The following is a 21,939-nucleotide window of genomic DNA, read 5'->3' as shown; positions in this document are numbered from 1 at the left end:
TGTTGCTTTCACACATGGATGACAAAGTTCACCATATCCACAATCATTTTTCAGTACTGAGGTCAAAAATTATCAGTGCTTTAGTCTGTAATACCTCCCTAATACCAGGTTCCTGTACCCAACTTTAGTAATGCGGGTATAAAATACCTGAAAAATGCTAGATGGGATAGGTTTGTGTGGGATACGTGGGATATGTTTACATCAGCAGATTCTTAATGATTTCTTGGACCTTTATTGTCAAGTGTTGCCACTTTGTCTTGAACAGGAGACTGGTCGATTAAACTGAAGAAAGAAATCAGTCAACTCATTCAATTGCAGATGTGTACAAATATTGCATGTCTGCTAATGTTAGTGTGGCTAAAATTAGCAGGTCTAGTTGGACTTTTTTTTTTTTTTTTGGTTTTCGAGTGAACTTGTCTGATATATCTAGTAGAAACGTGTCTTACAACAGTAGAAGTTACGTGATGTTTACATTATTGTTTCTAGATTTTAAGGTGCAATATTAAGAGAGTCTGTGTTCTGCAAAAGTAGGACGCTCTCATGACTCATCGTGTGACGCCACTGACTAGCCAATCGGTGGCATGCGTTCTGTTGTCGCCCGATCTGGCAAAAAGGCTTAGAACGAGCAGCAAGTACACCATCGCTTTGCCGTCCTCCATTGTTGTGACTTTTGGCTGCGTTGCTATTAGGGCTGCCACAAACGATTATTTTGATAGTCGACTAGTCACCGATTATTTATGCGATTAGTCGACTAATCAGATCATCATCCACTGGACGTAAAACTACAGCTTATTGCACCAGCAGCATCTGCTCTTATATAACTATCATTAGCTTACAGCTTTAAGCTTTTAAGGTGCTAACTAAAAATAAAGACAAGATGATAGTTTATTCAATTTTAATGAAATTTGCAGATTGTTTCGGTAAAGTTTAATAAACTCCTTGCTATCTAAAATATAACAGGACACCGGAGTATATTCTCCAGCATCTCACACATCAAATAAACATCAGCTGTCTGCTTGATGTTTATTCAGCTGTGTAAAAACTATAACTTTAATCTCAGCCAAACCGATTTACTCAGGAACAAATAAAATACAAAAAAAAAAAAAAAAAAGCCAAACAACAACATTTTTAATTTATCTAAGTGACTCATATATATTTAACCTGAGTCGCGAAAGACGGCGGTGGGTTTGAAAACAATTTGCCGGGAGTCCGGTGTTCTCACGGCGCTAGTGACCTAGCCCCCGGCTAGCTATCGAGCTAGTGGGTAACAGACGTCTCCGAAAACGTCGGAGCGCTTTTGAAAATATGTGGTGTCCTGATAAACTGAGCCGATATTTGAGGTTTACACAGCTACATTCTCGCCTGAAAATATGTTAAACGTTTATTTTGTGACCCAGAAAGAATAATAAGAGTAATATTAAAACTAACTAGCTACCGCCATTGTTGGAAACTAAGCTGGGCCGCGCCATGAATTCTGGGACACAGCTGCTTCTTCTTCTTCGGGGTTTAACGGCAGCTGGCATCCTTGTACATGCTGTGCTGCCATCTTCTGTTTCAGTCCGTTATTACACTCTTAAATCCTGCCACTTATTCCTGCGTCTTTTGCGATCTTACAAAGCTTCAAACGACACGTCGACTATTAAATCAGTCGTCGACGATTTTGATAGTCGACGTAATCGTGACTAGTCGACAAATCGTGGCAGCCCTAGTTGCTATGACGACCCCATCCACCTTGAGGTGGTACTCAGTAGTAATGGAAAATGACTGAAACCGAGTCAAGCCAAACCGAGTGCTTACTAGTGGAAAGGATACCAATATAATACCAATATATAGGCGTATAGCTAATATCAGCCAACATATTGGCCATGCTGATTCTTTCTTTTGTATATCCAAAATCCAATAATACTTTGTGGTAATTCCCACTGTAGTAGGTCTCTCCAGAACATTTTGCCACAAGGACAGGTACATACACTCAACAAGAAGAAGGCATATACCTCAAAGTGTCATTCTGACCATGCTATGAAAGCAATGTATGTCTGTGTGTTATTAGATGACAGTGAAAGATCATTTTGACTGGAAATCTGTATAGACTGGCAAGAAAATCTGAAGTTCAAGTAAACACAACTCATATTGTCTTTGCAATCCTGGTTTTATTTATGGATGCAAACAGTAGATTTGTTGTATGTTGTCTTATCCATAATTGTGCTGTGCTGTTTTACAAATGTACTCCCTTTTCTTCTCTTTAGGACTTTCAGCCAAAAGAGGGCAGCTATAGAGCGGGACTACGCCCAGGTAAGTAAATCTCTTTGTCGTCTTCTTCACGCCACTACTGATGCTCGTTAGCATCGCTGCTGTGCTGCCTTGTCATTTCTGTTGCTAAAAATATGTTTATTTGTTACGATGCAGCCCACCAAACACACCATATGACAGTGAGGTTGAGGATGTGGCCCTAAGAAAGCTTTTAGTTCTCATGTGGCCAGATAGCTCATGAATGGAAACCAGCCGCAGAAAAAAACACCACAACAGAGAGAAGAACGGCATCCACCAGCCATCCGCTGGCTCGTTTCCTCCTTGCTCTGTTGTTTTTGCCTGCAGCTTCCTAGAGACGCCAGTCGAATGTTTGAAAATCCCCTCTCTGTTCAGGTCTTGCAGCCCTGTGAGGAATGTCCACCAGCTCTGTGAAAAGAGGGGACTCATCTGTAGTTATCTAACCAGCAACCTTACATGTGTGTTTGCCCATGTGTGTCTGGTGCTCAAGAGGTTTATTGTGAAAAGTCAAACAAACGGAAACAGGATTAATCTGTTTTATAAGCCCAGCTGGTAGCTGAAGGGAAAGAACATCAGCAGAAGAAGAGAAAATGAATGCTTTTCTGCAGTGTGTATATATCTGTTCTTGATTGTTCTGTCATGCTCAAGAGCTTATCGTCCTTACAGAGCTTTGGTTAACATTCCACTAGACAGTGCAGTGTCAGTATTTTATGTCAACTTTACTAGCCTTTTGTTTAAGAAGCTAATTTCTTTTACTTCATACACTGTTGGGTAAAATAAGCTGATCAAGCTTTGAAATGAATACTCCGTGCCCCTTTTTTTGACTTGCAGAGAGGATGGACACTGTTAGCCTGGAAAAATTACAAGGGAAATGCCAATGAAAGTGATCGTGGCAATCTAACCAAAGACTGTTTTTCTTTTCCCTTAAACTCCATTGAAAAGTTGGTTTTATTAAGAACCCCACTGGCTTTTTATTAACAGAGGTTTTGGTTGTGACCACAGCTGTTGTAGACTCTAGAAAAGTGTTTTCTGTCACTCCAACTGGGTTCGTTGTTGTAGTTGTGCTGTTGCATCTTTGCTGCTCGCTGTATGTCAGAGATGAGAAGCTGCAGATCCTCATTAATCTATGAAAGTAACATCTTCACTTCAGCTGTGATAGCAGCTTTTTCCTATAGATAAACAGGCTAATAAGTTTTTTTAAATAATATGTGTGGGCATGTGTGAATAATTTTATTCACACATGCTCTTAAATATGTTTTACAGTCTCAAATGAAAGTGAAATGCTGCATGACCGGAGTCATTGACCATGACAATAAGAACGTGATTTTTATTACCTGAAATGCTTCCTTTGATTTAAATGACAGCATTGACAGCCAGAAAAATAGCATTCATCTAGCTGTTTGTCTCACATAATTGCATTTAGTGGAAACATCATCACTGACCCAAAAAACTATTTTTTTTTACTGGCCATCAGTTATGTCAAACTCTGTAGAAGGAAAAAACACTCTTGCAGCCAAGGCTGTTCAGTTAATTGAAATATGTGAATCCCGCTCATTGCCTTTGCAGAACTCCTGGAGGGGTCATAGGAGTTTGACTGTACAGTTTGCATGCGTTTTATGGATCTGTGAGGTTCCCCAGGCAATCCTTTTGGGAGTACTGCGGGGCTACAGGGTACTGGGGTCAGTGTTACACAATATCAGTCTTTGTATAACTTAAGTGTGAGCTGTGTTGGTGTCCTTGGCACAGAGTCAAGCGCATTCTAACTGGCTGTTGGCCAGTTTCACCCCCTTGTCTCCTGTATCCTATTTGTGATCCTCAAGGAGACTATCAGAAGGTGTGAGTACTGAGATCACAATGTTTAATGCTCGATTTTTGTGTTGACCCAAAAAAAAAGAAAAGAAAAGAAAGTTACATTTAATCTTTATTATTTGGATTTAGATTTTTCCCATAATCAGTCAACCCTACCTGTAGCTCTCCCCTTAATTAATGTGCGTACAAATGAGTGAATCTTGACCTTTGGCTTTTATACACATTCACTCGCAAGTGGAAGACCTATTTTTGTCTAGTAATGCTGAAAATGTGTAATTTACCCAGCCTTTAAGATTTTAAATGGAATACAGGTATTACAAGTATAACTTACTGGGATCCTCTGCAGATTCTTTAATCCGGTCAGATTGGCTGAGGCACATAAATGCTTGATTTTATTTAATTATTTATTTATTGCCAGATTAATCAATGATTGGTTGGACTTTAAAGTTTGAAGTTTTGATTTGTGTGGGTTTTTTTTGTTGTTGTTGTTGTTAATTAGGGCTGCCACAAACGATTATTTTGATAGTCGACTAGTCACCGATTATTTTTGCGATTAGTCGACTAATCAGATCATCATCCATTGGACGTACAGCGTACAGCTTATTGCACCAGCAGCATCTGGTCTTATATAACTATCATTAGCTTACAGCTTGAAGTGTTTGTGCTAACTAAAAATAAAGACAAGATGGTAGTTTATTAATTTTTAATGAAATTTGCAGATTGTTTCGGTGAAGTTTAATAAACTCCTTGCTTTCTAAAATATAACAGGACACCGGAGTATATTATCCAGCGTCTCAAACTTCTGATGATCAGCTGGCTGCTTGAAGTTTATTTAGCTGTGCAAAAACTATAACTTTAATCTTAGCCAAACCGATTTACTCAGGAACAAATAAAATACTAAAGAAAGCCAAACAATAACATTTTAAGTTATCTAAGTGACTTATATATCAAGTCTAACCTGAGTAGCGAAAGACAGTGGTGGGTTTGAAAACGATTTGCCGGGAGTCCGGTGTTCTCACGGCTCTAGTTAGCCTTGCCCCCGCCTAGCTAACGAGCTAGTGGGTAACAGACGTCTCCGAAAACGTCGGAGAGCTTTTGAAAATATGTGGTGTCTTGATAAACTGAGCAGATATTTGAGGTTTACACAGCTACATTCTCGCCTGAAAATATGTTAAACGTTTATTTTGTGACCCAGAAAGAATAATAAGAGTAAAGTTAAAACTAACTAGCTGCCGCCATTGTTGACAGCTGCGCTATGAATTCTGGGACACAGCTTCTTCTTCTTCGGGGTTTAACGGCAGCTGGCATCCTTGTACATGCAGTGCTGCCATCTTCTGTTTCAGTCCGTTATTACACCCTTAAATCCTACTACTCATTCCTGCGTCCTTTGTGATCTTACAAAGCTTCAAACGATGCGTCGACTATTAAATTAGTCGTCGACGATTTTAATAGTCGACATAATCGTGACTAGTCGACTAATCGTGGCAGCCCTATTGTTAATGCAGGTCTATGGACCAATTTCCTCCATTGATGCTGTCAAAACTTCCAGTGTGGGTACATAATAGTTGCTCGATTGGCTTCACACAATTTTTTAACAATGCAGAAGTAAAAAGGGACTTTTGTGGAGGAACTTGATTGTAAGAGGCATGACAACAGGACCGGGGTAGTGTGAAGGTGAATATTTTTGTGGTGAACTAAGAGAAATATTTATTTAAACTTCTTTGAGAGAGACGAGTATTTGAAATAAGCTGTTAAATAAGCCTGACTTAATAAACCAGGTTTAAATGTACTAGGTGTGTATGGGCCACACTGAATTAGACAGCTTCAATACCCGTCATGTGGACAAAACACACACACATTCAAATATATTGTTCTTTACAGATTGTAAAAGAGGAAACGTCACCTCACATAAAATACATTTTCCTATACCAAGAAAATAGCAAACTTCAAAACCACTGAACAACAATAGATTAATGTGTCTCCAATTATAAATTCATCTATAACATCACAAAATGAATTTGGGCTTATAGCCTCATAGGCTGTTAAAATTATGTGCATGTGATATTAATATTTAAAGGTACTTATCAGCTGATCTGTAGGTAGACTAAGAGGAAGTAAAGCTTTTAAATAAAAATCCCTGTTGACACAAATGCAGAGAGGACATTCAAATAGAAACGTGTGAGTATCCAGCTGAGAGTTGAGCTCAGGCTGCAGATGAGCTTCAGTAACCCGGTGCATGTGTGTTTTATTGGATATGCATGCCACAACGTTTCAAACATTTTATCCTCGCATGTTTAATAAACACGAGACCTTGACAGATCTTTGTCAGATGAGAGCACATCAGGTGGTCTTTTATAAGATAACTGTGAGAAAGTATTTTGATTAATAATGAATCACCTGGGTTTTTAAAAACTTAGTTGTTCCAGATTCTCAGGTGTGCAAAGTTCAGGGGTTTTTTTTGTCTGATATTTGTAAATATTATGGCAGTAAGCTAAATGTCTTGGGCTTTAAGTGTTTGATCAGACAGAAAAAAGAGGTTGGATTAATGTCTGCGTGGGAATCGGGCATTTATTTTTTGCTGTATTCAAAGATTTAAAGGATCAGACGCTTAATGAAATGTTACTTTGAGCCATAAACAGGAGAACAGTAATCAAACCCAGTCTGTTTGTAGGGGAGTAAATTATGGCGTCCGTGTTTCCAAAATGATAATCAGTTGTTCTTCACTAACTATATGCATGATCTGATTTTTCTCAGTTTTATGTTATTTATCAGCCAAAACTTGGCAAATAAGACAACTGACGCCATCATATTTTCCTTTATTTGAGTATTTGATAAGTAGAAATCGTTTCCTTGAGCTCTGAGATGATCTGATAAGCTGTTTTTCAAATTTTCAGATGTTTTACAGGCTAAAGGATTAACCAATTAATGGGGAAAATGATCCCTAGATTAACTGATACCAGAAAATACCACAGCACAAAACATCCGTAATCAAAAGTCCAACGTTTTGTGACCTGTTTAAACATCATATGAAGTTTCTATGTTGGCTCTTTTGCTTCTTTACATGTCAAAAATGAGCCTTAAACAGAAGAAAAATAAGTTGACTAAACACACTTAATAATATCGTCTCGTATATGTATTGTAAATTTGGCAGACTCATTAATCTTTCGTTGCAGGCCTGAAATGAAGTAAATGTCTTCATTGAGTGCTGCATTAGGTTCAAAGGTGTTCTGTGTGCCTGGGTTGGGCTGCCTCTCAGTTATGTGATCAGTTAGAGACCCGCTGCCAATGGTTGAATCAAAGTGGGTCAGAGTGTCTCTGGATTTCTTGTTCCTTTTGGTAACACCCCCCTCTTTCCAGTTTTTTCTACCAAATCTCTTTTCTTTATGCGCCTTTTTCTTGGTCCCTTACACCTGCAAGCTGCTATAGCCATTAGCCGATTGCTATTCAGACCACACGGTGTGATTTAAATGTCCCCCTCTGTGTGGCTCTTCCTCTGCCATCCTCACATCCCTCCTCCTCCTCCCCTGTCCTTTTTCCCATCACACCATTCAGGCGTGTCTGCGATGCTAGCTCAGTAGGCGAATCTTTCTATCTGCAGCTCACAATGGCCTGGTCTGTAGTGCCTTTGAAGCTTTGGCACCAAGATCACCAAGACCAGTGGGTTCAGAGTCCTGGCCTAGCCTGCCTCAGGAGCGCATGACAGGGCCTGTCTTTTCACAGTGGACAGAGAGAGGATAGACGGGCTCACATTCTTGATAGGCACGAGTTAAATAAAAAGAAAATGTTGACATGAAGTGGAAAGTCAGTTTGTCTGCACCCAGATCTATCCACTCTAAATTCTGTTCTGGTGGTATTGTTCCCCAGTTTAAGCCCGGTAATCCTCACAAAATAAGATGTTTAAATGAAGTGAAGCCAATCTGTTATTACTATTATAACTGATCTATAAATGAAGTTTTGCTGCTTTTTTTTTCTCCTGGTGTTCTCACATGCATCACTATATTGAATATAATGAGTTTGATTCTGGCATGAAATTAATACAAATAAATTTTAGGTATTTATTTTACTTTTGTGGGATTCATATATTGCTGTATGAGATAAATGTCTGCACATACCATTTGAAAACAGTAGCAAATGCTTCAAGCACACCACTAACAGGCTACCTGAGGCTGTTATCTGGAGACAACAGACAAGATTTGGGTTTTCATTTGTGTCCAGGGTGAGATTAGATTTGTTTCCCAGGTTGTAATTTGGGAAATGTGTTCCCTTTTCTGCTCTCCACACAAGTGTTTACCTACATGGGACAAAACCGAAGCCTTGGAGTACAAGGCAAGAATTGGGGCTTAGTGAAGGTTGCTTCAGGTGTAACCCTCAGTTTTCAGAAAGCAGCTCACTTTTTTCCATGTTAGATCGCCATGATAAGCTCTGTTGCAGACCTAACCTGCTGTGGAACAGGTTGTGTTCAGGATTAGAGGTCAGCAGGTACAAAACCACCTACTACTGACCAATAAAATCTCTGGAAAATATCGATCCAATCCAGGAAGATCTCTCAGACCACTGTGTGCAGATAGTGAGAGGTTCTTTCCCTGATGAGCATCAGCATGAAACATGAATTCTTCTTCTTCTTTTATTCCTCTCATACTCCTCTTGGCTGCAGTTTGAAAACAGTTTTATTCTATAAGCCTCATAGCTCTTAAATTAAATTTGGAAGCAGTCTAAGCCTGTGTTTTAATGTTGTTTTCTATTCTTTACTCTGTGTCAGACTGTTAAATGCTACCGAGCTGGAAGATTGAAATGATCTTACAGTCGTGTAAACATTAATTTAACAAAATAAAAATTGTAATTATACATCAGATTATCCATTGCCTTTAATGACAGAGCTGTGATAAGACTGCTAACTTACACAGTCAAACACTTTTCCAGCCTTACTGATTAAGGCTTACACACATTTAGACAACATTTTTAATAATACGCTTTCCCTCTAAGTCATACTGCTGCTTTGTCTGCAGCAGCTGTGCTGCTTTCAGCCTGTATTATGTGTTATACTGCCAAATATTTTTCTAAAATTACAGTTTTATCTTTGTTTGTTTAAAAGAATACAATAAAATAAATATAAGCCCAGTAGACATATCCATGTTTCTGCTGCCAAAAGCGCCTTTTCCATCTTAACTCGCTTGTAGCCAAATTGGGAAACATTGCATTGAGTTATTCAGTTGATAGCCACCTACATGTGACCACTTAGCCTGATTCATGATGTTAGGTTAAGGGAAGCCAGATAAGGTGACCTGGATATGCTGAATTTCCTTCATATTTCACTTAAATGCCAGTTTTCAGTGTAGCTCAGGCTGCTACTCGCCTGCAGATTCTCATCACACAGATATGTTTGTAGGATAAATAACTAATACTAATACTCCAGCCTTTTTATTTAAAGCGTTGATTATTTTTAATACGAATACTGTCGCTCCAACATTATATGTCTGCTGCTAAAGATTAGGGCTGCCACGATTTGTCGACTAGTCACGATTACGTCGACTATCAAAATCGTCGACGACTGATTTAATAGTCGACGCGTCGTTTGAAACTTTGTACGATCACAAAAGACGCAGGAATAAGTGGCAGGATTTAAGAGTGTAATAACGGACTGAAACAGAAGATGGCAGCATTGCATGTACAAGGATGTCAGCTACCGTTAAACCCCGAAGAAGAAGAAGAAGAAGAAGAAGAAGAAGAAGCAGCTGTGTCCCAGAATTCATAGCGCGGCCCAGCGCAGTTTCCAACAATGGCGGTAGCTAGTTAGTTTTAATGTTACTCTTATTATTCTTTATGGGTCACAAAATAAACGTTTAACATATTTTCAGGCGAGAATGTAGCTGTGTAAACCTCAAATATCTGCTCAGTTTATCAGGACACCACATATTTTCAAAAGCGCTCCGACGTTTTCGGAGACATCTGTTACCCACTAGCTCATTAGCGAGCCGGGGGCTAGGCTCACTAGCGCCGTGAGAACACCGGACTCCCCGCAAATCGTTTTCAAACCCACCGCCCTTTCGCTACTCAGGTTAAATATATATGAGTCACTTAGATAACTTAAAATGTTATTGTTTGGCTTTTTTTTTTTAGTATTTTATTTGTTCCTGAGTAAATCAGTTTGTCTGAGATTAAAGTTATAGTTTTTACACAGCTGAATAAACATCAAGCAGACAGCTGATTATCAGAAGTGTGAGATGCTCCAGAATATACTCCAGTGTCCTGTTATATTTTAGATAGCAAGGAGTTTATTAATCTTCACCGAAACAATCTGCAAATTTCATTAAAATTCAATAAACTATCATCTTGTCTTTATTTTTAGTTAGCACAGACCTTAAACACTTAAAGCTGTGAGCTAATGATAGTTATATAAGAGCAGATGCTGCTGGTGCAATAAGCTGTAGTTTTAAGTCTAATGGATGATGATCTGATTAGTCGACTAATTGCAAAAATAATCGGTGACTAGTCGACTATCAAAATAATCGTTTGTGGCAGCCCTACTAAAGATATTCATGTTTGCTTTTCGTCAGTTTATTCAGGTTAGCGCACCTCTCTGACATACCAAACATACTCAGTCTTCTCCTGCTCTCACCCTGTCCTGCTATTTTGGCCCTTCAAAGGTTAACCTCACCATTGGCTGAGGTGGAGGAACCTAATATATCTCCAGGGCTGAATGTGGTCTAAATAAATTACATTTTTCTGCTAAAAAAAAAAGAGCCCACGTCAGCATAAAAACCAGCAAGTGAGCCAGCATCCAAACAAGGCTCTGGCTGACAGGTGAACGAGTCCATGCACTGTGAAGTCATTCCATAGAGAACATACTTTATAGTGAATGTGGACAGTTTCATATGGCTTACTTTTATCACAGCTGTTTTTATTGAGTTTACTCTATCTGTGCCTGAAGGGTAGAGTAGAGTTTGTCTCTTCGTGCTCTGCCCACCCGCTGGTTTATAGGACAAGGTCAGGGAGGGTCACAGTCCTCTGAGTGCATCTTCTGTGAAGAAGAGACGTGTGAAATGTGGAGTGGTGTCAAAGGTGAAAGGTCACCGCTGCTTTTGTTTTTCACTTCCTCTTTTGCAGGCCCTGCAGAAGCTGGCAAATCAGTATTTAAAGAGAGAATGGCCAGAGACAGAAGAACCGTCAGACCACAGGTAAATTCCTTCTCCAAAACACACAGATGCTGCTTTGGACTGTTTATTGTTTATTGATTTTGTTTATTGTTGTTGTTTTTGTGTGTGTGGGGTTGGGGGGGTTAAGCTGTGGTGAGGGGTCCTTGTTAAAATTTTGTGCACTCTCAATCACATCAAGAAAAGATAAAACATGGCACGTTCATCTCATACTATGACAATAATTTCTCTTGAATTTAATCTTTTCTGGTCTCATTATTATTATTATAGACATGCACAAGTACAACTTTTTCCCTTTCTGCAACGATACCAGCGCCTCGCTTTGGGTATTTGATCTAAAACTAGTGCTAAGTTGTGAATCACTCCTTTACATGTAATGCAACGTAAAATGGCTTTCCTAACTTGGTAAAATAAGATATGACTGAACAATACATCCAACTATATAAAATTAATAAACAGAGAGAGAGAGAGAGTCATCAGGCTGCTGCACACTGCTGTCATTTACGGTCACACGGTTTCTCCCTTTCCTGAACTTTCTCACATTCATGCGTTGGGTGTGAAGCTGACAGACACAGCTGAAAGGAAATAGCATTAACTGAGGTGACAACATGTTGTCATACAGTAAGCGCAATAAAAGCATTACAACAAGTGTTACAACACGCCAAGGTCTTCCTGGATTCTACCTCTGACATTAACCCTTTGATCTCAAGTCATCAGTGGAAACACTAACTCTGTGCAATCAGAATAGGACATTTTTTTTCCCTTTTATGACGTTGTCTAGAATATAGTCTAGAGATAACTTCTACCTGGCCGAACACAATGACAGTGAAAGTAAACTAGGGAGAGAAGGCAAACCAAAGCATTGTTGTCACCAGATCTTTTACGTCGTGTCAGCTCACTTCGACCACAGTTTGCAGTTAAAATTTAAAAAAGAGAAATAAAATTTGTTGGAGCAGGTAGGAAATACCTGCAGGTTGCCATGCTGTGCTTCCTCCATCCTTTACTCAGCACATAAAACAAAGAACAGCATAGAGTTGAATTAAATAGATCTGACCATTGTCACTGATACTTGATCCAGCTTTAAGAGCCAGCCTCAGACTCCTATTTCCATCCCTTTGGTTTAGATTGCTAAACTGTCTTTACTCTACTTCATAACTCTGAGAGAAGATACAGAAAAAACACTAAATATGTTTCATTTTTGCAGTAGTTTATTCTGCTCTGAGCTCAGGGTATCAGATATATCACGAGCTCTCCACCTGCTTCAGGTTGTAGTTAAAGTTGTTCCTCCTTTATTTGACGGAGGACCACCACAGCAGTGACCTAACCAGCATTCCAACAGCTTGATAGCAGCGGCTGAACTTTCAAAGTAAAAGCAAGGGTATTGTTCGACAATAAGTCAATGACGATGTTATCTCGGGTGATTGAAAAAAAAAAAAAAAAAAAGAAAGAAAAAATGTATTTGGGTGGTGGTTAAAACAGCTGGGCGTCTGAAACACTGAAATCCAGCTTGTCAAATGTCACATAACAGTGAGCTGATTATATCGGGCATGGACGTCATTTTGGCCTGTGGGAATTTATAACATACATTTCTCATTAATCACAAACAGACTAAACATCTAGTCTTAAATAATTATGTTAGTAAATAATGAAGCCTAGACTTTCCATCCTTCCTGTATACAGGTTGTTGCCCGTATTTACTCACACATTTATCATTGTTGGTTCAAATCAGGGAGAATTTTGGATTGTTTGCTTGTTTGCAGGGTCGTCATACATTTGAGTTCACGCAATAGCCCGATGGGACGTCAGACCATATCCTATTTTGTTTAATAGTGCATCTCTAGCTGTTTAGTTACTCACTTACCATTCGTTATGGCGAAAAATGTCTCACTGCATCAATCTGCGTTTGTTTGTTTTTAGGAACATGTATTGTGTTTGGAGGGCCTATTTGGAGGGTATGGTCCAGGCAACGCAGTCCAGAATAAGCACCTGCGACAACTACAAAGTCCAGGTGGCCGACGCAGCCAAGACAGCACGACTGCAGAAGGAGCAGCAGCTTAGGAAGGTATTGCAGGTCTCACTTCTGTCCTTACATTGACGTGCACTGCTGTACTGATGCAATGCAGGGTGTTTATCTTGTTTCCCCAAAGTGAAAAAGGGAAGTTGATGGTTTTAGAAGCATGATGCTCACATTGGTTACTGTTTAGACCTTCAGACACTAAATGATGCTGTTTAACCAGATGTTAATGGCTCTCGTGAACTAAATCCGAAGACGCCTTCTGTCCTCAAACAACCACCTGAAAATTGTAACAGTGGAAGCTGAAGTCAAGTCGGCTGGCTTCCTATTTCATGCACACCAACAGGAACAAAGTGGCTTTTATTATTTTTAACACACAACACACAAATGGTGTGACATGCCCACACACTAATGATAAAGTTCTGCTTTTCATACTTGCCTGTTTCTGTAAAACAATGATGAAGTCACAGACTGCTCGACTGCAGTTTTCCCTGATGTCATTTTTATCTGCCCTTTTTTCCATTTCGTGTAGTGCTGTCATCCCCAGATAGTGTGCATCAGTTATGATTGCAGCACAAAATGGGAAAAAAATGTTGTGATAAAGTTGTTAAATTGCTATATAGTACTAATTATCCTGAAAAATAGTTTAAAAATATGATGTTAACCCCAGTTTGTTTATGTACTTTCTGCATGGTGGGGGTTATTTAATTGTGACACATGAAAGGCCCTGTTTAACATCAGTAAGGTTGATAAGATGGAAAATGAATCCCTTTCTTTTATGGGCAAATCAAAGGACAACATAACACCTAAAGCTTCCTAACGTTTGGCTTCAACAGCCCTCAGCCCAAGTGTCTGGAGAAGTTGGCTGACGCCAACATTAGGTTGTGGTGCTACAAGCTAAATTCCACTTCTGAGAGAACCATGGCCGACTTCAACAGAATCTGTCAGACTGTTTGCATTATGTGAAAGTTTCTGATAAGGAGCAGGCATCGGTAATTATCAGTTACCAGTGGCTGAACCTGTGGCTACACACAGGACCACACAGATGTGGTTTAAGACACACATGGGTTTGCCCATATGGTGACCATGTCAGTCCAGCCCAAACTGAAAGAAAACATAATATAAAATAATCATATTGAACTGTGTCGTTGTGTAAACACTAAGTCAACATGCTTATGAAGTGTGTAGAAAAACTAAGTACACTGCGTGATTCGGTAGCTGCTAAAGGTGGATCTATAACTTGAAGTAATTGTTTTCTGAATTATTCAGTCTCTCACATTATAGGGGAATTTTAACCCTCTCTGCTTGAAAAGTTGGGATTTGCAGGCATTCATTTATGTGCAGCTCTATTAAGCTCCCACCACAGTTTTTCAGTCAAGTTGAGGTCTGGACTTTGATGGGCCATTCCAACATTATGATTAATTTCTTATTAAGCCATTCGATTGTAGATTTACTTCTGTGCTCATAATCATTGTCCTGCTGCATGATTTAAATTCAGCCAAGCTTCAGCTATTGAACAGCTCTAAATCTAGAGTACTTTGTTATACGGAGGAGTTCTGGAAAGTGCCCAGTTCCTGTGGCTGCAAAACAAGCCCAGATCATGACCCCTTAACTGCTGTGCTGACAGTTGGTTTGAGGTGTTTGTGCTGATAGTCTGACCTTGTGGTGATTTTGCTGGAACACTGACTCCTGGTAAGTTTGGGGCTTTGTGTTATTACACACCTGAAAGCTTCAGACCTGAAAACTTGCAAAAACTTCTGCTTTAATTGAGGTGATCACAGTTGATTAAGTAGCACCTGGCTACTACTTACCCTCTTAATTCGCACAGAGGAGGTAAGGGTGTGTTTAGATCTTTTTAAATAAATGACAGTGGAATATGTCATGTGTTATTATTCATCTGAGCTTGTAATTACCTAATTTATTAGGACTTGGTAAGGACCAGATGATTTTCTTAATTTTTGTTGTGCTCTGATACACAAAACTTTGTATTTTCACATAACTTTATGTATTCCTAGTTAAAGTTTATTTTGAAAGTCAGGCAGTTTTTGAGACGAGAGGGTGTATGTACTGAAAGGAGGACTGTTCAAGACATACAAAATGAAGGTTAATGGGAAAAGAGTGCTCACAGGAGGGAGCAAACATCTGAGCAGGCGAGTCACTAAAAAAGAAACTTCATAACTTCAGACAGGCTTGCCGTTATGGTGCTCCTGGAACGCAGCGTCACTTTCTGGTAAAAATCCATCACAACGATGACGTTGCAGAGTAGACATAGTCACATCTTCCTCGTCTTCAGGTCAGTGTTACTACCCAGTGGAAAGTGCAGGTTCTTGTAAACGGTGTAATAAACAGTCAGCCTTTGAAGGGCAGAGTTCACAATACTGTCTCCTATTATCATTTAGAGTTGCTATCAGCTCTGCAGTTAGCTCTGCACGTCTGGAGTTTTTTTCCTCATCGTAATGTCTGACGCCTCTGTGCCACGTTCTGGTTTCTAATGGCCACGTTCCAATGCCTGCAGCCTACAGTGCTGCTCTTGTTGGGCCTCACCTTTTTGGGAGTTTCCATCAAAGCTCCTGTATGTAGCGTGTGCCATGATGTCATTACTCACTCCATGTGTTGTATAGATATGCCTGAAGGGTATTTGCATATTTCTCAGTGGTTGCATGTAGATGTAAAAGCCCTTATTTGTTTTGTTTTTTGTTCTCGATGTCTCCAATTTGATGTCATCAGTGTATTGAGCAGCTGACTGTGGTCCAAGCTGAGCTGCAGGAGTCGGTGAAGGAGCTGACCAAGAGCAGGAAGAAGTACCAGGAGGCCGAGACGATGGCGCAGGCAGTCCGAGAGAAGGCAGAGCTGGACGCAAAGTATGATCCAAATTACTCTACTCTCTTTGTTAGACTATTCTAAAGTAAAAACCCTACAGTTTAATGATAAGTATTTGTTTGTGGAAAATGTCCTCAGTAGCTCAGGGTAGTAATGGTAAAATGGTATCTATCTTCTTTTCTGTACCAAAAATCAGACAGATTCATGACTTTCTGTCATTTATTTTGAAAAACTTTCACCTCTCTCTCTCATTGGCAGCACTTCTAACTGTAACGTTTGATCCACACATGGCTACGGGAAAATGTCCCTTTGGTCTGTGACCTCTGTAAGCACTTTCCTGACAAGTTTATGGACTCAGTGTCTAATTTTAGATCACACTGAATGAAATAAAGTGCATTTGGTAAATTACAGTGATCCTAAGAGTCAGAAAGAGGTATCGTCATGGGCTGTCCGCTTTTTTTCACAACCTGTGAGCCAATATGTGTGGAGTTTCTCAGTTTCTCAGTCAGATCAGAAATAAAAACCTCTTGTGTATTTTTACAATTATTTCTCCGTGACTAAATTGAAAAGTGTCTTGAAGTCACTCAAAGGGAGTCAGAAAAAGCAGACTGCCATGCTGGACTGGAAATAAACTGATTAATAATATGACGGTGATGTTGTTGACGCCTGTTTGCAGATCAGTTAATTAGAACAAACTCCAGTTTTGCTGAAAAGCACAGCAAACAATTATAACTTGTATGTACTGGGGTTCTTCTGTAAATTAATTGATTTGCCTTCCTTCTGTCACTGAAAACTCCTTCGTATTAAAAACTTGCAAAACTTCGACATAATCTCTCCTATTTCACTGAAAACAAGAGAAATTTCCGAGGTTTAAGTTAACAGAAATAGTTTCCAAATCAGATGTCACAAATCAGCTCTTAAATTCAGATCTGAGCACATTATTTTGCTCTGAGTGGATCAAAAGTTCCAACGAAAATCAATTTTAGTTGAGAGAAGAAAATTCTAAAAAAACAAAATTTTTTAGTTTTATCAAACAAGCAGCTCTCAGGCTCTTTGCATGACTCGATGGAGGCACTTTGGCCTGGCACGACATGAACAGCTGGCACTTTGACTCACCACATAGCAGACATTTTTCTGCTCATCAGGAAAGTTTATTACCAGGCTGTCGGAGAGGATTGATAGCTGGGCCACCACTTACAAATAATACTATAAATGCTGTGTTTTTCTGGTCTGTTGTGTCCACACATGCACACATTCTCAGATGACTCCTCTGAGGTTTGCCTTTTGAAAATCTGCAGAATGAAATACTCCAGTAAGAAGAGAAGACTAAAGTTTAATAATTTCACACAAACTGCTCTGCTCACAATTGTTTACACTCATGCAGCTGTTATTGCACATCGTCAGGGTTTAAATTGGAAGCAGCAGGTCTGTAATCAGTTCCAGCCTTTGCTCAGATTTATTTTTTTTATCAAAGTGGATCTCTTATTATCTTAAAGGCATTATGATAGCAGCTTGGTTTAAACATTCAGCAGTGGAAACGATTATTTACTCTTCTTCCTGCCGTCGTTTCATCCACCCTGCGCATGCATAAAAATCAAATGAGAGACCTGGTTATTTGTATATATATCGTGTTATTCTCCAGGAGTTAAACAGGTGATAATGATGTGTTTCTTGTTTACAATATGTCTAAAGTTGGGTTCAAACTATAAATCAGAGGAAAAAAAGAAGCAATGTGAAATGACTATAGTGATATCTTTGTTCGTGGTCACACTGTGGAAGGGAATCTCTTGTAGTTTTCGACATTACTGCAGGTGTGCCATGAGGTTAAAATTCCAATAATTATTTGGAAATAAATATTGAGGCTCAAACTGCATTAGATAAAAGTCATCTGACTGAGTTACCTGATTAAACAAGAGCACGGATTTTAATTTTTGATTTACTATAGGTGGACAAAGGTAATTACCATCAAACATTAAACAAGCATTAAAATTAAAAGGAAATATCATGTTCAAAATGCACATATGTTAATTTTGTAAACAATCCGCTTCCAGCAGAGTAACGTGGGTATTAAATGTGTCACTGTAGTAGTGTTAATGGTCATTACACAGATTCCATTGTTTTGATTGTTCTGCTGTCTTTCGATTTTTACGTCCTTCTAATGTAGGTTTTAATTTGTCATAATGAGACAAATAAGATACAACGCTATAGTTCATGAGCTGCTCCTGTGTCTCTCAAGCAGACATGAAGCAGATTTGATAAAATTATAAAACGAAAGGCCTCTCATCCATGACCACAGAGTATAATCTCCTTCTAGAGTCAGGCTCGTTTCGTAGTTTATCAACACTCTTCTGTTTCATTAATTACTTTACTGCAACCTCAGCTTATCTACACACTTGATGGCTAACTAATGTAAAGTGCCATTCGCAGTTTTTGCCTCTGTGGGTATTTTTCCTTTTCCTAACAGCACAGAGAATGAGTTTTATTTTGTTTTAATTATTTATTTGTTTTGTGAGTACCTGGCTATTGGATTTAGGGGCGTGGCCTGTTTGATTGATAGATGTTTCTACATGGGCAGTTGTTGGGCTCACCTTAAATAACTGTCCCTGAACTTGACCTCTCCTCCATGTGAGGTATTGACACCTTTTGGTACATTCTTGTACTTATTGTAATTGCACATCCAACTGAGGCTCCTTTTTTATGTTGTCAGCCTAAATTTGATTACTTGGTTAAACTGGAAAAGGCAAAACATTGATGCTCATGTTAAAAACCAAAGAGAAATGATTTTGTATCTTCTCTGCAGGTCAAAGCTGAGTCTCTTCCAGTCCAGATCCAGTCTTCAGAGGGCCAGCGTAAAGGTATAAGATCTTGAGTCCACGAGCCCAACGTTTAGTGGTGTTTTTGTTGTATGAGCTGTTTAAACGTTTCTTCCTCTTCTAGCTGAAAGCAAAGCGGAGCGAGTGCAACTCCAAAGCCACGCACGCCAGAAACGACTACCTTCTCATGCTTGCAGCCGCGAATGCGCACCAGCAGCGCTACTACAACACAGACCTCATTGACTGCATCAAGGTGAGCATATATACATCTGAATTGGTGGGTGAAAGGAGACGTGGTGTAAATCTAAACACACCTTTCTATCACTGTATACAGATTTTAGATGGGAGGATCTACGAGCAGGTAAAGGATTACCTGGTGTCACTGTGTCAGACAGAGCTAGAAGCCTACCAGGCTGTCCACAACATCTTCAACCAGATCCTCAACAGCTCAAATGGGGTGAGTCTTAAAGCCTGCAGGACATCCACCACCTCACACCCATGTCTGTACCAAATAGTCAGGTACAGAGACCCGTTTGTAGTTAATTAACCTGCTTAACCTTAAAGCTGAATGTGGAGTAAGAGAACATGGTGGTGCTGTGATTAACCGTAACACTGTGGTTGTAGGTGTGAATGTGAGAGTGAGTCAGATGTAACAGCTAAGCATGCGTTTTTTAGGTAGACTCCAAGTGGTTTGCAAAAACTCGACTGGACTGTACTGGACTGTCAGCCTGTCCAGGGTGTAACCCCGCATCTCACCCTGTGACGGCTGGGATAGACTCCAGCCTTCCCACAACCCAGCGTTAGTTAAGATAAAGCGCTGTGTCAGAAAAAAGGGTGACTGTGGCTTGTAGTGGGTCAGTAAGACCAGAAAATCACACTGTAAATAAATACATTTTTAATTTTATCCTGAAATAAATGCTTGTACCAAAGATATCAACGTATCTTCATGTGTGCAGCTGCATGTTTGTTTTGTTTTTCTGTAACTTCAGCTGTTGTTTGAAAGGCCTGGCCGCTCTGGTTGTATGTCATTAGAGTAAGGTTTAAAGTTACCGCTAAGGACTACAGACTGATATTAAATGAAAGATGAGTCAGACTATATTATAAACTGTGTCCACCACATTTTCCAGGAATAAAGCTGGAACATGTGCAGCACTTTTTTGTGTATAATAGACTGGGTTTTGTTAAACCACTTGGCTTTCTGTGTAAAAATATTTTTGTCAGTCAGTTTATGCTGTAAGGTGTTTACTGCATCTGGTCCTAAAATTCAAAATTTACTTTGGACACAAACGTAATTTTGGCAAAACCAAAACAGTTTTTTCAAAAATATGCATAGTTATGCTTGAACAAGCTGTGTTTGATACAGCTTTGCAATAATGACACTTATGATGTAGGAGTAAAATAAACACTGGCACTGGTTATGCCTACTGTTGACACACTGAGAAGCTCACCAGTCATGTCACAAGGTTGTTGGAGTCAGTCTCAAAGTAAATGAGTCAGTCCCCGTACACTTATAAGCATGTTTACAGCCTAGTATATAAAGTAGTTTGGCCTTTAGGGATAGTTTCTCCTTTTCTAAGAACTCTGGGAGGGATGACTTTATTCCATAAGCCATCCATGTAGAGACTGGAGTTGACTGTGTTGTGACTGGTTTGATTGATGTTTAACCCTAACACAGACCATCCAAGAAGTCTATACTTCTATAGTTTTTAATCTGCCACTTAGCAGTACATATATATACATATATATGCATGATAGCAATCCACCCTCTCATCCGAATTTGGTAACTTCTGGCTACAGAAATGTAACATGGCAGAGGGCAAAAGCTCACTTTGAGTCCATCTCTCAGATACCATCTATGTTTTTGACCTTTCTCTGATGGCCCAGTTTTTTATGTTCATGCAGTCCTATTGTTGATCCCAGTGCAGTGCTGTAGTCATTAGGTCTGTTATTGTAAATGTGGATCAGTCCTTCTTTTGATCACTTTTGGAGGGCTCTAAAAATTCAGTAACTTGCTTTGCGAACCTTAGAAGAGCTGAAGTCGAGCGCCTCACCAACTGCTAATTAATTTAAATGGGTTGAGTTACGTTGCCGCTCCTTGGTTACACGCTGCTCCCGTTGGCCTCTCAGGTCACCTTCAGAGGGGCATCTTGTTGCTGCTCAGGCCTGAATCTGAACAAATCAGAGGGAAGAGTGAGGGAAGCGGTGGGTGCAGCGGTTTTCGGCAGGGCTCACATTACAGCCCATGTGCTTCCTGTGTCAACACAGAAACAGATCTTATGTGTGCTCTGCGTAAAGTGACGTTCTGATTTGACTGGACGAAACTCTCATGAATGTTTTATTGTTTGTTTTGAGTTCTGTGGTCTAAATATACCATAGGATCCAATTTTATTTATAAAGCACTTTAAAACAACAGGGCCACACAATAAAACCAAACATGAAAGACAAACACAGGCCAGAGAGTAAAAGATACATAAGAGATGTAGACGTTAACAATAAAGGACTGCTTAAAGAGAGAGGTAAGGTCACAGTCAACATCTCATTTTTAATAGTTTTTCCCCATTTTAATGGGGAAAAACTATTAAAAATAATGTAAGTGTATTTTTAAATTAACCTTAAGCTAGTAAAGGGAAGCCAAAGTTGGCGTGATGTGCTCTTCTTTACTTGTACCTGTTACAAATCGAGCGTCTGTAGGTCAGCAAAGGAGACCTGGCTTATTCCAATAAGAAGCATATTGCAGCAGTGGGAGGAGATTATTATAAGAGCAAGCGTTACTGTTTTAAGATTGCATTTAAAGAGAAGCGTCTTAATTTTGACAGTATTTTACCACTGGGTATCATCACCCAAATATGTAATGATGGTCCATCTCAATGTCAATAAGGAGGTCAAGGTGAGGCTGAACAGGGAACACAGCAATGTGCTTTACTGGGAAATAAACTTGACAGTCATCCTTGTAACAAGGAAAAGAAATGCCGTGTTTCTGAAAAATAATAAGAGGCAGCAGGTACAGAGAGAAAAGTAGAGGTCCAAGAATTCAGCCTTGTGGCCCCCCACCCCAGGGATGGGA

General features: G+C 39.5%; 1 protein-coding gene across 1 annotated transcript in view; it reads left to right on the top strand.

The window, feature by feature from the left end:
• Positions 1 to 21,939, top strand: part of LOC146700741 (F-BAR and double SH3 domains protein 2-like) — a 44,807-nt gene that overhangs the window by 6,498 nt on the left and 16,370 nt on the right. The window contains exons 3-9 of the mRNA XM_085470970.1: positions 2,247 to 2,292; positions 11,182 to 11,252; positions 13,146 to 13,290; positions 15,970 to 16,103; positions 18,863 to 18,917; positions 19,000 to 19,128; positions 19,210 to 19,332. Of these exons, the coding sequence (XP_085327096.1) occupies positions 2,247 to 2,292; positions 11,182 to 11,252; positions 13,146 to 13,290; positions 15,970 to 16,103; positions 18,863 to 18,917; positions 19,000 to 19,128; positions 19,210 to 19,332 (703 nt within the window). The remainder of the gene's footprint in view (positions 1 to 2,246; positions 2,293 to 11,181; positions 11,253 to 13,145; positions 13,291 to 15,969; positions 16,104 to 18,862; positions 18,918 to 18,999; positions 19,129 to 19,209; positions 19,333 to 21,939) is intronic.

Source organism: Copadichromis virginalis, linkage group LG10 (genome assembly GCF_057382275.1).
Source record: "Copadichromis virginalis isolate Kocher_CV1m ecotype Utaka linkage group LG10, C_Virginalis_male_GT1.1, whole genome shotgun sequence".
In the NCBI taxonomy this organism is placed as follows: Eukaryota; Metazoa; Chordata; class Actinopteri; order Cichliformes; family Cichlidae; genus Copadichromis; species Copadichromis virginalis.
The sequence above is the reverse complement of the archived record's forward strand: the minus strand, read 5'-3'. Positions and strand labels throughout refer to the sequence as shown.